This window comes from Oncorhynchus tshawytscha, linkage group LG09 (assembly GCF_018296145.1).
Source record: "Oncorhynchus tshawytscha isolate Ot180627B linkage group LG09, Otsh_v2.0, whole genome shotgun sequence".
Taxonomy (NCBI): domain Eukaryota; kingdom Metazoa; phylum Chordata; class Actinopteri; order Salmoniformes; family Salmonidae; genus Oncorhynchus; species Oncorhynchus tshawytscha.
The window spans coordinates 47,017,285-47,036,375 of record NC_056437.1 but is presented as its reverse complement, the minus strand read 5'-3'; the positions used below and the strand labels follow the sequence as shown (position 1 = coordinate 47,036,375).

General features: G+C 43.5%; 1 protein-coding gene across 6 annotated transcripts in view; it reads left to right on the top strand.

Annotated features, from left to right (window-relative positions):
• Nucleotides 1-19,091, top strand: part of LOC112258064 (double C2-like domain-containing protein beta) — a 310,407-nt gene that overhangs the window by 276,883 nt on the left and 14,433 nt on the right. For all 6 annotated transcript variants that reach the window (XM_042326975.1, XM_042326974.1, XM_042326973.1 and 3 more), the window contains 2 exons: nucleotides 6,091-6,217; nucleotides 14,862-15,019. In XM_042326975.1, coding sequence (XP_042182909.1) covers nucleotides 6,091-6,217; nucleotides 14,862-15,019 — 285 coding nt within the window. The remainder of the gene's footprint in view (nucleotides 1-6,090; nucleotides 6,218-14,861; nucleotides 15,020-19,091) is intronic.

Genomic DNA, 19,091 nt, shown 5'->3' with positions numbered 1-19,091 from the left:
GTTTGAGAATGAAGGGTTCTAAGTACCAATGTTATTTACAATGTTTGTTATTTTTTCATCAAAACACAGAACTACTGACCTTTTCATCTTCAATCATGACTTTAAGCATGCTGGGCTGTCAAGCAAGCTAGCACTTCATCGCTAACATTTTGAGAAGATAATGACTGTGGTGCTTTTCATTTCGATCCACCCAAAGCTGTAAACAAGGTCATAGAAAGCAAAACACGTCCCATGTGGCGTTTTCGCTAATATAATCAGCTTCCACTTTGATAACTCATCGTAAGAAGCCAAAAATGGTCCACACTCCTGTTTTAGGTGTTCGCTAATCGGTGTGTCATTAACCTTGCTCAATAGCATCGTTTTCCATAAGCTGTCAGAATAATTTATGTAATTGAACATTTGTGATAATAGAACTGTGAAAATCACTGAGCCACTCATGGTGAAATTGAACCCATTTGTGTCCAACGACTCACCACCAAGTCCCCATAAATGTAACTTTGTTTTAGGAAAACATCACATTTTGTCATTTTAGCAAGTACTCATCATATCTAGAGCAACTTACATCAAGTATTATTTCACCAACTAATCACAGAAACTAAATGGATGTCAATGATACTCATTGTTCTCTTAAGATACATTTTTACCAGTCATAATCTAAATGGGACTGATTCTCTAGTTACTTTTACAAGAAATATTGAGAACATTTTCTGAGTGAATTGTGATTGTTTTTTGCAGGCGAGACGAGATTGAAAAGGAAAGAATATGTCCTCACTCCTCTGGATAAGCCACAAAACTATTTTCTCTGCGCCTTCATCGAATTCAGATGTTCTATTCATCTCATAACCGTGCCTTTACCACCTGTTTAATTCAACAGGAACAACAGAGGATGAGAAAGAAGCCCACATACGTTCCACAGCCAGCAAATCCATTTCCTCTCTAAATTAATTTATTTGAAATCTGTACCACCTGTCCATAGGATAAATTGGTGACTGCTCAATGGCGTTTCTAATGTTGCTGCTGCGATTAGATGTGCCCCTCATGAGTGGAATGTAATTATAATTTGTTGTACGAAGGCCCATGGTTTCCCTCCCCCAACAATCAATTACACACTGAGAAAATAACTAATTTCACACATCATGAGCTCAATGTAAATAGATGTACTATACGCCACACAAAGGAAAACATAGGATGATTGTGCTTGCAAAAGCACTGTTCATATACACACACTGTTGAGAACATTCTGTGTAGTTATTAGAACTGAATGAAATGCTCAAAAGGAGGGCAGAAATGTTACAGATCATTAAAGAGCCCCCGAGGTGTTATGGGAGGTAGAGAGGGGCTCGCTGAGAAGAGGCTGAAAGAGAAATCTGTAACACTTTATGTTCAAACTGTAAAAAGTGCCTTGCAAAGTATTCATCCCCCTTGGAGTTTTTCCTATTTTGTTGCAATACAACCTGTAATTTAAATGGAAATGTAATGGACATACACAAAATAGTCCAAATTGGTGAAGTGAAATGAAAAAAAAAATAGCTTGTTTCACAAAAAAAATAAAATGGAAAAGTGGTGCGTGCATATGTATTCACCCCCTTTGCTATGAAGCTCCTAAATACGATCTGGTGTAACCAACTACCTTCAGAAGTCACATAATTAGTTAAATAAAGTCCACCTGTGTGCAATCTAAGTATCACAGGATCTGACACATGACAGTATATATACACCTGTGCTGAAAGGCCACAGAGTCTGGAACACCACTAAGCAAGGGGCACCACCAAGCAAGCGACACCATGAAGGCCAAGGAGCTCTCCAAACAGGTCAGGGACAAAGTTGTGGAGAAGTACAGATCAGGGTTGGGTTATGAAAAAATATCCAAGACTTTGAACATCCCACGGAGCACCATTAAATCCATTATTAAACTACAAACATGCCAAGAGAGAGCTGCCCACCAAAACTCACGGACCAGGCAAGGAGGGCATAAATCAGAGAGGCAACAAAGAGACCCAAGATAACCCTGAAGGAGCTGCAAAGCTCCATAGTGGAGATTGGAGTATCTGTCCATAGTACCACTTTAAACCGTACACTCCACAGAGCTGGGCTTTGCGGAGTGGCCAGAAAAAAAGCCATTGCTTAAGGAAAAGACTAAGCAAACACGTTTGGTGTTCATCAAAAGGCATGTGGGAGACTCCCCAAACATATGGAAGAAGGTTCTCTGGTCAGATGAGACTAAAATTTAGATTTTTGGCCATCAATGAAAATGTTATGTCTGGCACAAACGCAACACCTCTCACCCCGAGAACGCCATCCCCACAGTGAAGAATGGTGGTGGCAGCATCATGCTGTGGAAGTGTTTTTCATCTGCAGGGACTGGGAAACTGGTCAGAATTGAAGGAATGATGGATGACGCTAAATACAGGGAAATTCTTGAGGGAAACCTGCTTCAGTCTTCCAGAGATTTGAGAATGGGACAGAGGTTCTCCTTCCAGCAGGACAATGATCCTAAGCATACTGCTAAAGCAACACTTGAGTGGTTTAAGGGGAAACATTTAAATGTCTTGGAATGGCCTAGTCAAAGCCCAGACCTCAACCCAATTGAGAATATGTTGTATGACTTAAAGATTGCTGTACACCAGCGGAACCCATCCAACTTGAAGCAGCTGAAGCAGTTTTGCCTTGAAGAATGGGCAAACATCCCAGTGGCTAGATGTGCCAAGCTTATAGAGACATACCCCAAGAGACTTGCAGCTGTAATTGCTATAAAAAAGGTGGCTCTACAAAGTATTGACTTTGGGGGGGTGAATAGTTATGCACGGTCAAGTTTTCTGTTTGTCTTATTTCTTGTTTGTTTCAAAATAAAAAGTATTTTGCATCTTCAAAGTAGTAGGCATGTTGTGTAAATCAAATGATACAAACCCTGCAACAATCCATTTAAATTCCAGGTTGTAAGGCAACAAAATATAAAAAATGCTAAGGGGGGTGAATACTTTTGCAAAACACTGTAGCCCCTGTTATTATGCTCAGTGCATTATATGACTTGCTTTAACCATTCATAAGGGTGGGTGTTAACTGGGGACGATGTATTGCCTAGCTACGCTAGTGTGGGACTGTAATTTTACTTTTATTTTGATAGCGGATGCTGTGGCTCTGACTATAAAGTGCAGGAGTTTCTGGCATAGCTTTAGTTTAGGGTAAGTTTCCATAGCTCATAAGATTTATCCTTATATTTTATTTGTCCCCTGAAGATGTGTGGTTGCTCTTATTAAACCTTGGAGACAATATCTGAAGTCGCTGTGTCCACGGATTATTATTCTTTATCCTGGCCTTACACTAGCTTCATCCAGAGTGTCTCTTCATTAGGTTGCTAACAAGCCAAAAGCACGCTGAGTATAGCTAGGTAGCAATCAAGGGCAGGAAGCTATAGTGAGTCTTGTCCAAAACTGAGATTTTTAGGGAAAAATTGTATGTTACGGAATGTAGGGTACTGGAAAGTTTTCCTTGGGTTGGGTTTATTTCAATCCTGCACACAGATAGCAGTACCCAAGTAATCATTAATTTGGAGCGCAACTACATAGAACCTGATCGTAATGCCCAGCACACTGAACATGGCAAATTTGGTTTGACTTTGGATATCCCTATAGGGCTAGTTTGGGACATTCAATACATTTACGCAATGGACAATATTTAATCATTTCAATAGATCCAAATTTAAATTACATTAAAACCTCAAACAAAAAAACTAAACTATAATAACCGTGCATACAAGAGACACCCACATCAAAGCATGCCTCCATGTCCCAAATCTCGTTCTCGGGTAGCATTTCCTAATGAGGATGATTGAAACCTAAGGCTAAATCAGTAAGTTCAGCCCCTCTTCAAGTATGTTGAACCCACAATCATGGCATTGCTAGCACTACACACTGGACCACTTGGTCAGCCAGCTTTAAAATGCTACGTGAGAAAGCAAAGACCAACTCCAGTATTCTCAGAGAGGAGGAATAGGGTTATATTCAGTCATATGAAGTGGTCTGGCCATCACTAGCAATGGGGAGAACGGAACATTGCCTTCTGTTCATTTACAAAGCTCTCCTATAGAAACTACTTTACCTAGCTCAAATCGCTCCTGATATATAGAAATATAAAATATCCCACTCGCTCCCAGGAATAGCTAATTCTTAAATATCCTTTTGTCACTTAAGATCTAGACAAAACAGCCTTTAGGTTTTACATGCCACATACAGTACCAGTCAAAAGTTTGGAGACGCCTACTCAAGAGAGTTTCTTTATTTTACTATTTTCTACATTATAGAATAATATAGAAAACATCAAACTATGAAATTACACATTGGGATGCACCATCACACCACCTCCTCCATGCTTCACGGTGGGAACTACACATGCGCAGATCATCCATTCACCTATTCTGCATCTCACAAAGACACAGCGGTTGGAACCAAAAACCTTACATTTGGACTCATCAGACCAAAGGACCGATTTCCACCGGTCTAATGTCCAATGCTTGTGTTTCTTGGCCCAAGCAAGTCTCTTCTTCTTATTGATGTCCTTTAGTCGCGGTTTCTTTGCAGAAATTTGACCATGAAGGCCTGATTCCATATGTGTTATTTCATAGTTTTGATGTCTTCACTATTATTCTACAGGGTAGAAAATAGTTTTTTTTAAATACACTGCTCAAAAAAATAAAAGGGAACACTAAAATAACACATCCTAGATCTGAATGAATGAAATATTCTTATTAAATACTTTTTTCTTTACATAGTTGAATGTGCTGACAACAAAATCACACAAAACTTATCAATGGAAATCAAATTTATCAACCCATGGAGGTCTGGATTTGGAGTCAGACTCAAAATTAAAGTGGAAAACCACACTACAAGTCAAAATGAGGCTCAGTAGTGTGTGTGGCCTCCACGTGCCTGTATGACCTCCCTACAACGCCTGGGCATGCTCCTGATGAGGTGGCGGATGGTCTCCTGAGGGATCTCCTCCCAGACCTGGACTAAAGCATCCGCCAACTCCTGGGCAGTCTGTGGTGCAACGTGGCGTTGGTGGATGGAGCAAGACATGATGTCCCAGATGTGCTCAATTGGATTCAGGTCTGGGGAACGGGTGGGCCAGTCCGTAGCATCAATGCCTTCATCTTGCAGGAACTGCTGACACACTCCAGCCACATGAGGTCTAGCATTGTTTTGCATTAGGAGGAACCCAGGGCCAACCGCACCAGCATACGGTCTCACAGGGGGTCTGAGGATCTCATCTCGGTACCTAATGGCAGTCAGGCTACCTCTGGTGAGCACATGGAGGGCTGAGCGGCCACCCAAAGAAATGCCACCCCACACCATGACTGACCCACCGCCAAACTGGTCATGCTGGAGGGTGTTGCAGGCAGCAGAACGTTCTCCACGGCGTCTCCAGACTGTCACGTCTGTCACATGTGCTCATCGTGAACCTGCTTTCATCTGTTAAGAGCACAGGGTGCCAGTGGCGAATTTGCCAATCTTGGTGTTCTCTGGCAAATGCCAAACGTCCTGCACGGTGTTGGGCTGTAAGTACAAGGCAGAGGTAGCGGTCCTGCTGCTGGGTTGTTGCCCTCCTACGGCCTCCTCCACGTCTACTGATGTACTGGCCTGTCTCCTGGTAGCGCCTCCATGCTCTGGACACTACGCTGACAGACACAGCAAACCTTCTTGCCACATCTCGCATTGATGTGCCATCCTGGATGAGCTGCACTACCTGAACCACTTGTGTGGGTTGTAGACTCCGTCTCATGCTACCACTAGAGTGAAAGCACCGCCAGCATTCAAAAGTGACCAAAACATCAGCCAGGAAGCATAGGAACTGAGAAGTGGTATGTGGTCCCCACCTGCAGAACCACTCCTTTATTGGGGGTGTCTTGCTAAATGCCTATAATTTCCACCTGTTGTCTATTCCATTTGCACAACAGCATGTGAAATTTATTGTCAATCAGTGTTGCTTCCAAAGTGGACAGTTTGATTTCACAGAAGTTTTTATTTCTCTCTCATAGCTACTTTGTATCTTTTGATCTCTCTCTGACTCTCTCTCTCTGTTCTGTACTTTCAGGATTTCAGTGTGTGATGAGGACAAGTTCCGCCACAATGAGTTCATCGGTGAGACGCGCATCCCCCTCAAGAAACTCAAGCCCAACCAGACCAAGAACTTCTACAACTGCCTGGAGAAACAGCTACCTGTAAGTTATCTCCAAATTGCCTTTTTCATCTACCCATTTAAAACCAAAATTAAGCATATCCAGGAAAATTAAGCATATCCTAAGTCATATCCTATGTTAAATTGCTTATTTTGTCTCCACTGCTAAGTTAAAAGAATGTTATTTTATGTGCAGATAATTTGCCTAAATACCTTGTGTTGCAAGACAGCATGTATGTATCCTGTCATTAATTTTTTTTAAATCTTTTCACCTTTAACCAGGTAGGCTAGTTGAGAACAAGTTCTCATTTACAACTGCGACCTGGCCAAGATAAAGCAAAGCAGTGCGACACAAACAACAACACAGAGTTACACATGGAATTATTTTTTTATTTTTTAAATTTTAAATTTTATTTTACCTTTATTTAACCAGGCAAGTCAGTTAAGAACAAATTCTTATTTTCAATGACGGTCTAGGAACAGTGGGTTAACTGCCTGTTCAGGGGCAGAACGACAGATTTGTACCCTGTCAGCTCCGGGGTTTGAACTTGCAACCTTCCGGTTACTAGTCCAACGCTCTAACCACTAGGCTACCCTGCCGCTATATACGTCTATATACGTTGTGTGCAAATATGGTAAGATAAGAGAGGTACAATAAATAGGCCATAGTGGTGAAATAATTACAATATAGCAATTAAACACTGGAGTGATAGATGTGCAGAAGATGAATGTGCAAGTAGAGATACTGGGGTGCAAAGGAACAAAAAAATAAAAAAATAACAGTATGGGGATGAGGTAGTTGGATGGGCTATTAACAGATGGGCTATGTACAGGTGCAGTGATCTATGAGCTGCTTTGACAGTTAGTAAGGGAGATATGAGTCTTCAGCTAGTGAGGGAGATGGGAATCTCCAGCTTCAGTGATTTTTGCAGTTTGTTCCAGTCATTGGCAGCATAGAACTGGAAGGAAAGGCAGCCAAATGAGGAATTGGCTTTGGGGGTGACCAGGGAGATATACCTGCTGGAGCGCATGCTACGGGTGGGTGCTTCTATGGTGACCAGTGAGCTGAGATAAGGCGGGGCTTTCCCTAGGAAAGACTTATAGATGACCTGGAGCCAGTAGGTTTGGCGACGAATATGAAGCGAGGGCCAGCCAACGAGAGCATACAGGTCGCAGTGGTGGGTAGTATATGGGGGTTTGGTGACAAAACGGATGGCACTGTGATAGACTGCATCCAATTTGCTGAGTAGAGTGTTGGATGCTATTTTGTAAATGATATCACCGAAGTCAAGGATCGGCAGGATAGTCAGTTTTACTAGGGTATGTTTGGCAGCATGAGTGAAGGATGCTTTGTTGCGTAATAGGAAGCCGATTCTAGATTTAATTTTGGATTGGAGTTGCTTAATGCAAGTCTGGAAAGAGAGTTTACAGTCTATCCAGACACCTAGGTATTTGTAGTTGTCCACATATTGTAAGTCAGAACTGTCCAGAGTAGTGATGTTGGACGGGTGGGCAGGTGCTGGAAGCCATCGGTTGAAGCGCATGCATTTAGTTTTACTTGCATTTAAGAGCAGTTGGAGGCCACGGAAGGAGAGTTGTATGTCACTGAAGCTCCTCTGGAGATTTGTTATCACAGTGTCCAAAGAAGGGCCAGAAGTATACAGAATGGTGTCGTCTGCGTTGAGGTGGATCAGAGAATCACCAGAAGCAAGAGTGACATCATTGATGGATACAGAGAAAAGAGTCGGCCTGAGAATTGAACTCTGTGGCGCCCCCATAGAGACTGCCAGAGGTCCGGACAACAGGCCCTCCAATTTGACACACTGAACTCTGTCTGAGAAGTAGTTGGTGAACCAGGCGAGGCTGTCATTTGAGAAGCCACAGCTGTTGAGTCTGCCGATAAGAATGGGGTGATTGACAGAGTCGAAAGCCTTGGCCAGGTCGATGAATACAGCTGCACAGTACAGTCTGTTATCGATGGCGGTTTTGATATCGTTTAGGACCTTGAGCGTGGCTGGGGTGCACCCATGACCAGCTCGGAAACCAGATTGCGTAGCGGAGAAGGTATGGTGGGATTCGAAATTGTGGGTGATCTGTTTGTTAACTTGGCTTTTAAAGACCTTAGAAAGGCAGGGTAGGATAGATATAGGTCTGTAGCAGTTTGGGTCAAGAGTGTCCCCCCCTTTGAAGAGGGGGATGACCGCGGCAGCGTTCTAATCTTTGGGGATCTCAGACGATACGAAAGAGAGGTTGAACAGGCTAGTAATAGGGGTTGCAACAATTATGGCGGATCATTTTAGAAAGAGAGGGTCCAGATTTTCTAGCCCGGCTGATTTGTAAGGGTCCAGATTTTGCAGCGCTTTCAGAACATTAGCTATCTTGATTTGGGTGAAGGAGAAATGGGGGAGGCTTGGGCAAGTTGCTGTGGGGGGTGCAGGGCTGTTGACCGGGGTAGGGGTAGCCAGGTGGAAATCATCGCTAGCCGTAGAAAAATGCTTATTGAAATTCTCCATTATCGTGGATTTATCGGTGGTGAACGTGTTTCCTAGCCTCAGTGCAGTGGGCAGCTGGGAGGAGGTGCTCTTATTCTACATGGACTTGGACTACAGAGTCCCAGAACGTTTTGGAGTTTGTGCTACAGGATGCAAATTTCTGCTTGAAAAAGCTAGCCTTTGCTTTCCTAACTGCCTGTGTACATTGGTTCCTAACTTCCCTGAAAAGTTGCATATCAGGGGGGCTATTCGATGCTAATGCAGAACGCCACAGGATGTTTTTGTGCTGGTCAAGGTCAGTCAGGTCTGGAGAGAACCAATGGCTATTTCTGTTCCTGGTTCTACAGGTTTTGAATGGGGCATGCTTATTTAAGATGGTGAGGGAAGCACTTTTAAAGAATAACCAGGAATCCTCTACTGACGGAATGAAGTCAATATCCTTCCAAGATACCCGGGCTAGGTCGATTTGAAAGGCCTGCTCGCTGAAGTGTTTTAGGGAGCGTTTGACAGAGATGAGGGGTGAACGTTTGACCGCAGACCTATTACGGACTGAGGCAATGATCGCTGAGATCCTGGTTGAAGACAGCAGAGATGTATTTGGAGGGCAGGTTGGTTAGGATGATATCTCTGAGGGTGCCGTGTTTACGGATTTGGGGTTGTATCTGGTAGGTTCATTGATGATTTGTGTGATATTGAGGGCATCAAGCTTAGAGTGTAGGATTTCCAGTGTTAAGCATGTCTCAGTTTAGGTCACTTAATAGCACGAGCTCTGACGATAGATGGGGGGCAATCAATTCACATATGGTGTCCAGGGCACAGATAGGGGCAGAAAGTGGACTATAGCAAGTGGCAACGGTGAGAGACATGTTTCTGGAAAGGTGGATTTTTAAAAGTAGAAGCTCAATTTTTTGGGGCACAGACCTGGATAGTAAAGACAGAACTCTGCAGGCTATCTCTGCAGTAGATTGCAACTCTGCCCCCTTTGGCAGTTCTATCTTGTTGGAAAATGTTATAGTTAGGGATACAAATTTCAGGATTTTTGGTGGCCTTCCTAAGCCAGGATTCATACACTGTTAGGACATCCAGGTTGGCAGAGTGTGCTAAAGCAGTGAATAAAACAATCTTAGGGAGGAGGCTTCTAATGTTAGCATGCATGAAACCAAGGCTTTTACGGTTACAGAAGTCAACAAATGAGAGCGTCTGGGGAATGGGAGTGGAGCTAGGCACTGCAGGGCCTGGATTAACCTCTACATCACCAGAGTAACATAGAACATAGTAGGATAAGGGTACGGCTGAAGGCTTTAAGAACTGGTCGTCTAGTACGTTCGGAACAGAGAGTAAAAGGAGCAGATTTCTGGGCATGGTAGAATAGATTCAATGAATAATGTACAGACAAAGGTATGGTAGGATGTGAATACAGTGGAGGTAAACCTAGGCATTGAGTGACGATGACAGAGGTATTGTCTCTAGAGACACCATTTAAACCAGTTGACCTCACCGCATGTGTGGGAGGTGGAACAAACGGGTTAGCTAAGGCTTATTGAGCAGGGCTGGAGGCTCTACAGTGAAATAAGACAAGAATCACTAACCAAAACAGCAATGGACAAGGCATATTGACATTAGGGAGAGGCATGCGTAGCCGAGTGATCATAGGGTCCAGTGAGTAGCTAGGCGGGCTGGAGACATGGCGATTCAGACAACTAGCGGGCCGGGGATAGAAGATGGGCCTTAGAGGGACGTCGCAACGGAATAAGTCTGTTGTAGCCCCCTCGTGCGGTTACGTCGGCAGACCAGTCGTGATGGATCAGCAGGGCTCTGTGTAGTAAAAGGGTCCAGGCCAATTGTCAAAATAGGTATTGTAGCCCAAGGAGTGGCTGATGGACCTCTTCAGCTAGCCGGGAGATTGGCCTAGCATAGGCTAGCTCCAGGCTAATTTGTGCTTGCTTTCGGGACAGAGATGTTAGCCAGGAGAAGCCACTCGGATAGCAGCTAGCTAGCTGCGATGATCCAGGTGAAAAGGTCCAGAGCTTGTGGTAGCAATCCGGAGATATGGAGGAGAAGAAGTCAGATATGCTCTGGGTTGAATCGCACTGTGCAGACTGGCAGGAGCCTGACTGCTACGCAATCTTGGATTAGAAATAATACATGATGGACCTTAAAACTATACTATTCTCCTGTATCTTAGTCCATTTCGCTCTGACATCACTCATCCATATGTATTTAGTCTTAATTCATTCCTACTTAGATGGGGGGGTATTGGGTATGTTGTGTAATTTGTTAGATATTACTTGTTAGATATTACTGCACGGTCGGAGCTAAAAGCAAAAGCATTCCGCTACACCCGCAATAACATCTACTAATCACCTGTATGTGACCAATAAAATTTGATTTGATTTGAAAACATTTCATGTACCCGTACATCCCCTTTTAACACACTGTAAATTAACTTCATGAAACAACCACAGACATTTCAATGGAGCACCAATTACTGAGGGCTCAGTTCAACATTGCCTCTCTCCCTGAATTAAGCAGGTTTACAACATTAAGAACCCGGAGAGAATGACAGTCTCTCATAATCTACACAAGGAATGATATTTACTCATGGGCTTTTAACAAGGACTGGCCATGGATGCCCGAGGCATTTGTTTTACTCACAAGCTACTTACTTAGCGCACTGGAGGATGTTTCTAGCTATTGTTGTTATTTTACAGTACTGTCGCTAGTCATGTAGCTGCACCTTAATTGGAATTTAACTCAAGCTCTACGAAATGGATACTTATTTGAGCTGCAACATTTGATCCTCCAAACTTTCTCCACATCTGGGTTGCTGTTTCCAAGAACCTTAGTTTGGGAGCTCTCCTTCTTACGAAAGACTGATTGATAGGGATGAGCCCTTAATTAATATTCACTCTTTTATCCGAGCGTGTCGTTAAAATCTCCTAATTTCATTGGGTTTAAGAGCGCTCACAGAAATGTGTTTTCTCTTACCATCAACAACACTGGAGGGAATCTGCTCCCGACTACTCAGAGAAGGCTTAGCCCAGTCTGACTGAGCATCACTGTCTTTCTTTCCATGCTGGCTTTACAACGTGCAGCCTTTTCATCAGCCTGTGGATTACTGAGCTACGTGCTGACATTATGTGTGTTAATGTGCTGACCTTCATGTCTTAAAGTAATGATGGACTGTCGTTTCTCTTTGCTTATTTGAGCTGTTCTTGCCATAATATGGACTTGGTCTTTTTCCAAATAGGGCTATCTTCTGTATACCACACTTACCTTGTCACAACACAACTGATTGGCTCAAATGCATTAAGAAGGAAAGAAATTCCACAAATTAACTTTTAAGAAGGCACACCTGTTAATTGAAATGCATTTTAAGTGACTACCTGCTCATGAAGCTGGTTGAGAGAATGTCAAGAGTGTCCAAAGCAGTCATCAAGGCAAAGGGTGGCTACTTTGAAGAATATAAAATATAAAATGCAAGATAGCTTTGCGTTTTTAATGAGAGAAGATATGCAAAGCTTTTGTTTTTAGGCCTGAGACTTCATCTCGGGCATAACAACACCATGCCAATATACAGTGGGCCAAAAAAGTATTTAGTCAGCCACCAATTGTGAAAGTTCTCCCACTTAAAAAGATGAGAGAGGCCTGTAATTTTCATCATAGGTACACTTCAACTATGACAGACAAAATGAGGAAGCAAAATCCAGAAAATCACATTGTAGGATTTTTAATGAATTTATTTGCAAATTATGGTGGAAAATAAGTATTTGGTCAACTACAAACAAGCAAGATTTCTGGCTCTCACAGACCTGTAACTTCTTTAAGAGGCTCCTCTGTCCTCCACTCATTACCTGTATTAATTTCACCTGTTAGAACTTGTTATCAGTATAAAAGACACCTGTCCACAACCTCAAACAGTCACACTCCAAACTCCACTATGGGCAAGACCAAAGAGCTGTCAAAGGACACCAGAAACAAAATTGTAGACCTGCACCAGGCTGGGAAGACTGAATCTGCAATAGGTAAGCAGCTTGGTTTGAAGAAATCAACTGTGGGAGCAATTATTAGGAAATGGAAGACATACAAGACCACTGATAATCTCCCTCGATCTGGGGCTCCACGCAAGATTTCACCCCGTGGGGTCAAAATGATCACGAGAATGGTGAGCAAAAATCCCAGAACCACACGGGGGGACCTAGTGAATGACCTGCAGAGAGCTGGGACCAAAGTAACAAAGCCTACCATCAGTAACACACTACGCCACCAGGGACTCAAATCCTGCAGTGCCAGACGTGTCCCCCTGCTTAAGCGAGTACATGTCCAGGCCCATCTGAAGTTTGCTAGAGAGCATTTGGATGATCCAGAAGAAGATTGGGAGAATGTCATATGGTCAGATGAAACCAAAATATAACTTTTTGGTAAAAACTCAACTCGTCGTGTTTGGAGGACAAAGAATGCTGAGTTGCATCCAAAGAACACCATACCTACTGTGAAGCATGGGGGTGGAAACATGCTTTGGGGCTGTTTTTCTGCAAAGGGACCAGGACGACTGATCCGTGTAAAGGAAAGAATGAATGGGGCCATGTATCGTGAGATTTTGAGTGAAAACCTCCTTCCATCAGCAAGGGCATTGAAGATGAAATGTGGCTGGGTCTTTCAGCATGACAATGATCCCAAACACACCACCCGGGCAACGAAGGAGTGGCTTCGTAAGAAGCATTTCAAGGTCCTGGAGTGGCCTAGCCAGTCTCCAGATCTCAACCCCATAGAAAATCTTTGGAAGGAGTTGAAAGTCCGTGTTGCCCAGCAACAGCCCCAAAACATCACTGCTCTAGAGGAGATCTGCATGGAGGAATGGGCCAAAATACCAGCAACAGTGTGTGAAAACCTTGTGAAGACTTACAGAAAACTTTTGACCTCTGTCATTGCCAACAAAGGGTATATAACAAAGTATTGAGATAAACTTTTGTTATTGACCAAATACGTATTTTCCACCATAATTTGCAAATAAATTCATTAAAAATCCTACAATGTGATTTTCTGGATTTTTTTTCTACTTTTGTCTGTCATAGTTGAAGTGTACCTATGATGAAAATTACAGACCTCTCTCGTCTTTTTAAGTGGGAGAACTTGCACAATTGGTGGCTGACTAAATACTTTTTTTGCCCCACTGTATTGTCCAAACACTGGCTTCTCGGGCATTATCTCTTAAATAGAAGATATACAAACCTCAGACATTCTGACAATTCAGTGTGCATTCCATTTGATCTGTCCCCCTACCAACTTCCAATTTACTATGTCAAGCTTTCTTTCTCTTTGTGCTCACCCTCGCTCTCGCTCTCTCTCTCTCTCTATCCATTGCCCTCTTTGGTCTGCATTTTGTTTTGTTGTTATTTTTTAAAGTTTAAACCAGGAGGCTATCTAAGGGTGTCCCTGTGAAGCCCTGTGCAAACGCTCTATGAGGGTTACGTAAACGAGACAGAGTAGTCACACAGCGGGGCTGGGATCATTAGAGACGCTTCCTGCACAGCCAATTAGCTTGCGTCATTAGCAGAGAATTATGGGCAAAGTGCATTTCCGATAAGGTGGAAAGTGAGTTGGCAAATTTGCACATCTTAGATTTGGAATGTAATCGAGACGAATAGGCACATGGTATTAAAGGAACTGCGAAGAGTTGCTCTGTCCCTGTGCAGTCACTCCTGACAGGTATGGACTTAGACTATCATGCATGGAGATTGATTATAGGTGTGTTCCAAGAAGTCCACAGCAATACTTATTTTGCAAATCAAACTCCAAATCAAGTCACACCATTCGATTGGGTTCCCAATCTGATCAATGGACATTTTGCATTTGGAAAAGAAGCCCATCTAAAAAAGCCCTTACTGAAAACTTCATCAACCCTAACTGGTGGAGCTGCTATGTACATCCCACTCAGTCCCCTCCACCAGGTTCCTCATGTAATGGGTTGTGGGTGTGAATGTTAACTAAGTTACAATGATGTTACAAGTGTTCCTCTAAACTGTTGATCAACTGTTGGACCTCATGAAGAGCCACCTTGGATTAAAATGGTATAGTATACAGTTTATAATGGGCTGTACGTAAGACTGTTTCTATCGAGCACGACACCTTCACTATGTACTCACTGTGCTCCTTTCCTTTGACCACTCTGTGTCCCCACTCCTTTACCCGCAGATTGACAAGACAGACGACAAGTCCCTGGAGGAACGAGGGCGCATCATGATCTCCCTCAAGTACAGCTCCCAGAAGTCTGGCCTGGTGGTGGGCATCGTCCGCTGTGCCCACCTCGCCGCCATGGACGCAAACGGCTTCTCAGACCCCTATGTCAAAACGTGAGTTTGTCACACAGCCTAGCGACAACACATGTTCCCAAACGCATGTACTTCAGACCTCTAGTGGTACTGATTTTTACTCATCATCCCTTAGTTCTATATGGAATCAATCTCTGGTGTATAATTTTCTCTGTTTTTATTAAACAAATAAAAGTTAATTCCATTTGGAAATGTTGAATGATACACTACTAGACCAACGCATTTGATCCTGGTGTTGAAAAACAGGCAAAGATGCAACTCTGCATCTCCTATCTGCCAATATGTAATGATGCAAGAAATTCAGATTACCATGCACTAACAAGGAAAATTACACACGAAAAATAATTACATAATTTACATTTAGCCAAAAATTCCTTGCTATGCCTAGGGCTTGCAATCATTATCCAATTGCCAGCAGACCAGAGCAAGATCCAAATGGAGTCCTTGGAACAGAACAGGTAGCAGCAGTGTTTCGGCAGTGAATCTCCGGTGATTACTCCTCAACATGAAAGAGATGTACTGAGCAAGAGGCCATCCTGAGGGCTGCAATTATGAACAAGTGTTCTTTTAATCACACCTGAACATTACTTGCACTTCTTTCATCTCGCTGAACGATGGAAGTGAAATTAACACATGGCTCTGGTGAGAACTCGAAAGAACAAAGGAGGAAGAAGACTCATTGGAAGAGAGGATGGCAATTCCAACCAACGATTGAGAACCGCTCCCCAAAGCCCGAAAGACTCACAGCCCAGATAATAGATTTACAAATGTCCTCTTTTGCGGGCTTGGAAGGAGATTTGTGTCCCAAATGGCACCCTATTCCCTATATAGTGCATTACCTTTGTCCAGAGGGACCTGGTCAAAAGTAGTGCACTACATAGAGAATAGGGTGCTATTTGAGAAGCAGTGGAAAAGTATGTTCTGTTGAATAGAGAAGGAGAACTGAAATGGTTATCCTGTCCTCCGACACCCAATCGTTATGTCATGGCTGTCTAACACATCATGTAGTGGCTGTCTGGCTTCAGAAGGCTGCCAGACACTGAGTCGCTCCACCCCACTGTGTTAATGAAACGCTGGGCTTTTGTACTTGGCCGGTAGCCCCTTTGTACACACACACACACACACCAGTTGTTAGGGCAGTGGTCCCACCAAGTGTTACACGTGGTCGAGGGCTAACATTTGATTGACAGGCTGGGTGAATGTATGACAAGCACACCCAGCTTGTAACATTACATGTTGGTGAGAATAGAGATTCTAATACTTTATACCACAGCGTTGTTGTATACTCGTTTCTGATTGGCTACAAGGGCATTCTGGAATGGACATTAAAACCAGACAATGGGACAGTTGGAAAAGATATTGGTGCACCTTGCATTCATGACACAATATTGCATCATAATTGCAAGGTGTCCCGATATCTTTTCCAACTGTCCCGTTTTCTGGTTTTAAAGTCCATTATATGCTTACACATGCAGAACGTACTTGCTACAAAGTTACAGAAAGCTAAACCAACAACTACACAAACTGAAATTGGATACATTGTAAACGGAAGTCCAAAGAGGAAAATAACTTAGCTAGCTTGCATTGATTTGTTTTTGCAGATCATTTTTTTTGAGCATCTGATGACTTTACGTGTTGAATGATGAACATGAATTTATCCCCTTCGCTGCCAAATCCTCCCATATATTTCTAGTTTGACCAGCTGTTTTCAGCAACTGCTATTTTTGAATTTGGTTGTCATATTGGCAGGTTTGCTAGCCACAAACTATTTAGCTAACTTCTAGCCTTGTGTTTGATATGCAATGCGATCTCCTCGTAATTAACAGTCAGTGTTTGATGTGCATGTGACGAGGAAAGTTTGTTTTGATATGTTGACGGGTGTTCTGACGAGAAGGCAAACTTTCTAGCTATGCCAGGCAAAATCGGGCATTATCATCTTATTGTTATGGATGTATCCATATGAATGTCAATAGAAAACAGCTACTTTGCTATTATTCTGGCTGCAGAGGTCGTGACTTTGTTAGCCTTAGCTAGTTGGCTAGTTAGCAAGCAAGGGATAAGAACGTTGCCAGCGAGCATTGCAACGGCAGATAAAGCATGAACGACTGCATGGCGTCCATAAATATCAAACTAATCAAACGAATGACTGGGATGAGAAAGTTTTGAATTTGCTTAAATAAATGAAAATATCAACAATTATTTTCTATTTTTACCAGTATATAGGTGCTTTCATATTTCTTTCTTTTGCAACTGTGGTATAAGCGGGATAAACAGATTAAACAAATGCAACAGAATAACCTTTGCTGTTATTCTGGCTGCAGACCTCGTGACTGTATAGCTAGTTGGCTAGCTAGCAGCAAGCAAGGATAAGAACGTTGCCACTGAGCATGGCAACGGAACATTAAAAAAACAAACGACTGGGTTGCGTCCCTAAATAGGGGTGGAAAGGCCAAGAGACCCGTGGTGGCTGAATGGAGTGCTCAGGTTTGGATGTAGGGTTTGAGCATAGCCTGAAGGTAGGGAGGGGCAGTTCCTCAGGCTGGTCCATAGGTAAGCACCATGGTCTTGTAGAGGATGCAAGCTTCGACTGCTAGCCAGTGGAGTGTGCGGAGGAACGGAGTGACATGAGAGAACTTTGGGAAGGTTGAAAATCAGGTAGGCTGCAGCATTCAGGATAAGTTGCAGGAGTTTGATGGCACAAGCGGGGAGCCCAGCCAAGAGCGAGTTGCTGTTGTCCAGACGGGTTTTGGACCTGCGCCACTTCATGTAAGAGGTAGCGTCGTACTCTACGGATGTTGTAGAGCATGAACCTGCATGAGCGAGTCACTGCTTTGATGTTTGCAGAGAATGACAGGATGTTGTCCAGGGTCATTGTAAGGTTCTTTGCACCCTGCGAGTGTGACGCTATCAAACGTGATGGAGAGGTCTTTGAGCGGGAAGGCCTTCCCGGGAGGAAGAGCAGCTCCGTCTTGTCGAGGTTGAGCTTGAGGTGGTGGACCGACATCCAAGTTGAGATACCTGCCAAGCACGCAGAGATGCGTGTTGCCACCTGGGTGTCAAAAGGAGGGAAGAAGAAAAGTAGTTGAGTTTCATCCACATAGCAATGATAGGAGATACCATGTGAGGATATGACGGAGCCGAGTGACTTGGTATATAGAAAGGAGACGGCCTAGAACCGTGCCCAGGGGGACACCAGTAGTGAGTGTACGTGGTACAGACACAGATCCTCTCCACGTCACCTGGTAGGATCAGCCTGCCAGGTAAAATCCAATCAAAGAATGAGCCTGGGATGCCCTGCCCTGAGAGGGTGGAAAGGAGGATCTGATGGTTCATGGTGTCAAAGGCAGCAGGTAGATCTAGGAGGATGAGAACAGAGGAGAGGGAGTCAGCCTTGGCAGTGCAGAGAGACTCCGTGAAAGAGAAGAGAAGTCTTGGTTGAGTGACCCGTCTTGAAGCATGACTGGTTAGGGTCAAGAAGATTGTTTAAATTATCCCAGATTATACACTGCTCAAAAAAATAAAGGGAACACTAAAATAACACATCCTAGATCTGAATGAATGAAATATTCTTATTAAATACTTTTTTCTTTACATAGTTGAATGTGCTGACAACAAAATCACACAAAAATTATCAATGGAAATCAAATTTATCAACCCACAGAGGTCTGGATTTGGATTCACACACAAAATTAAAGTGGAAAACCACACACCATACATGCTGATCCAACTTTGATGTAATGTCCTTAAAACAAGTCAAAATGAGGCTCAGTAGTGTGTGTGGCCTCCACGTGCCTGTATGACCTCCCTACAATGCCTGGGCATGCTCCTGATGAGGTGGCGGATGGTCTCCTGAGGGATCTCCTCCCAGACCTGGACTAAAGCATCCGCCAACTCCTGGACAGTCTGTGGTGCAACGTGGCGTTGGTGGATGGAGCGAGACATGATGTCCCAGATGTGCTAAATTGGATTCAGGTCTGGGGAACGGGCGGGCCAGTCCGTAGCATCAATGCCTTCCTCCTGACACACTCCAGCCACATGAGGTCTAGCATTGTCTTGCATTAGGAGGAACCCAGCGCCAACCACACCAGCATAT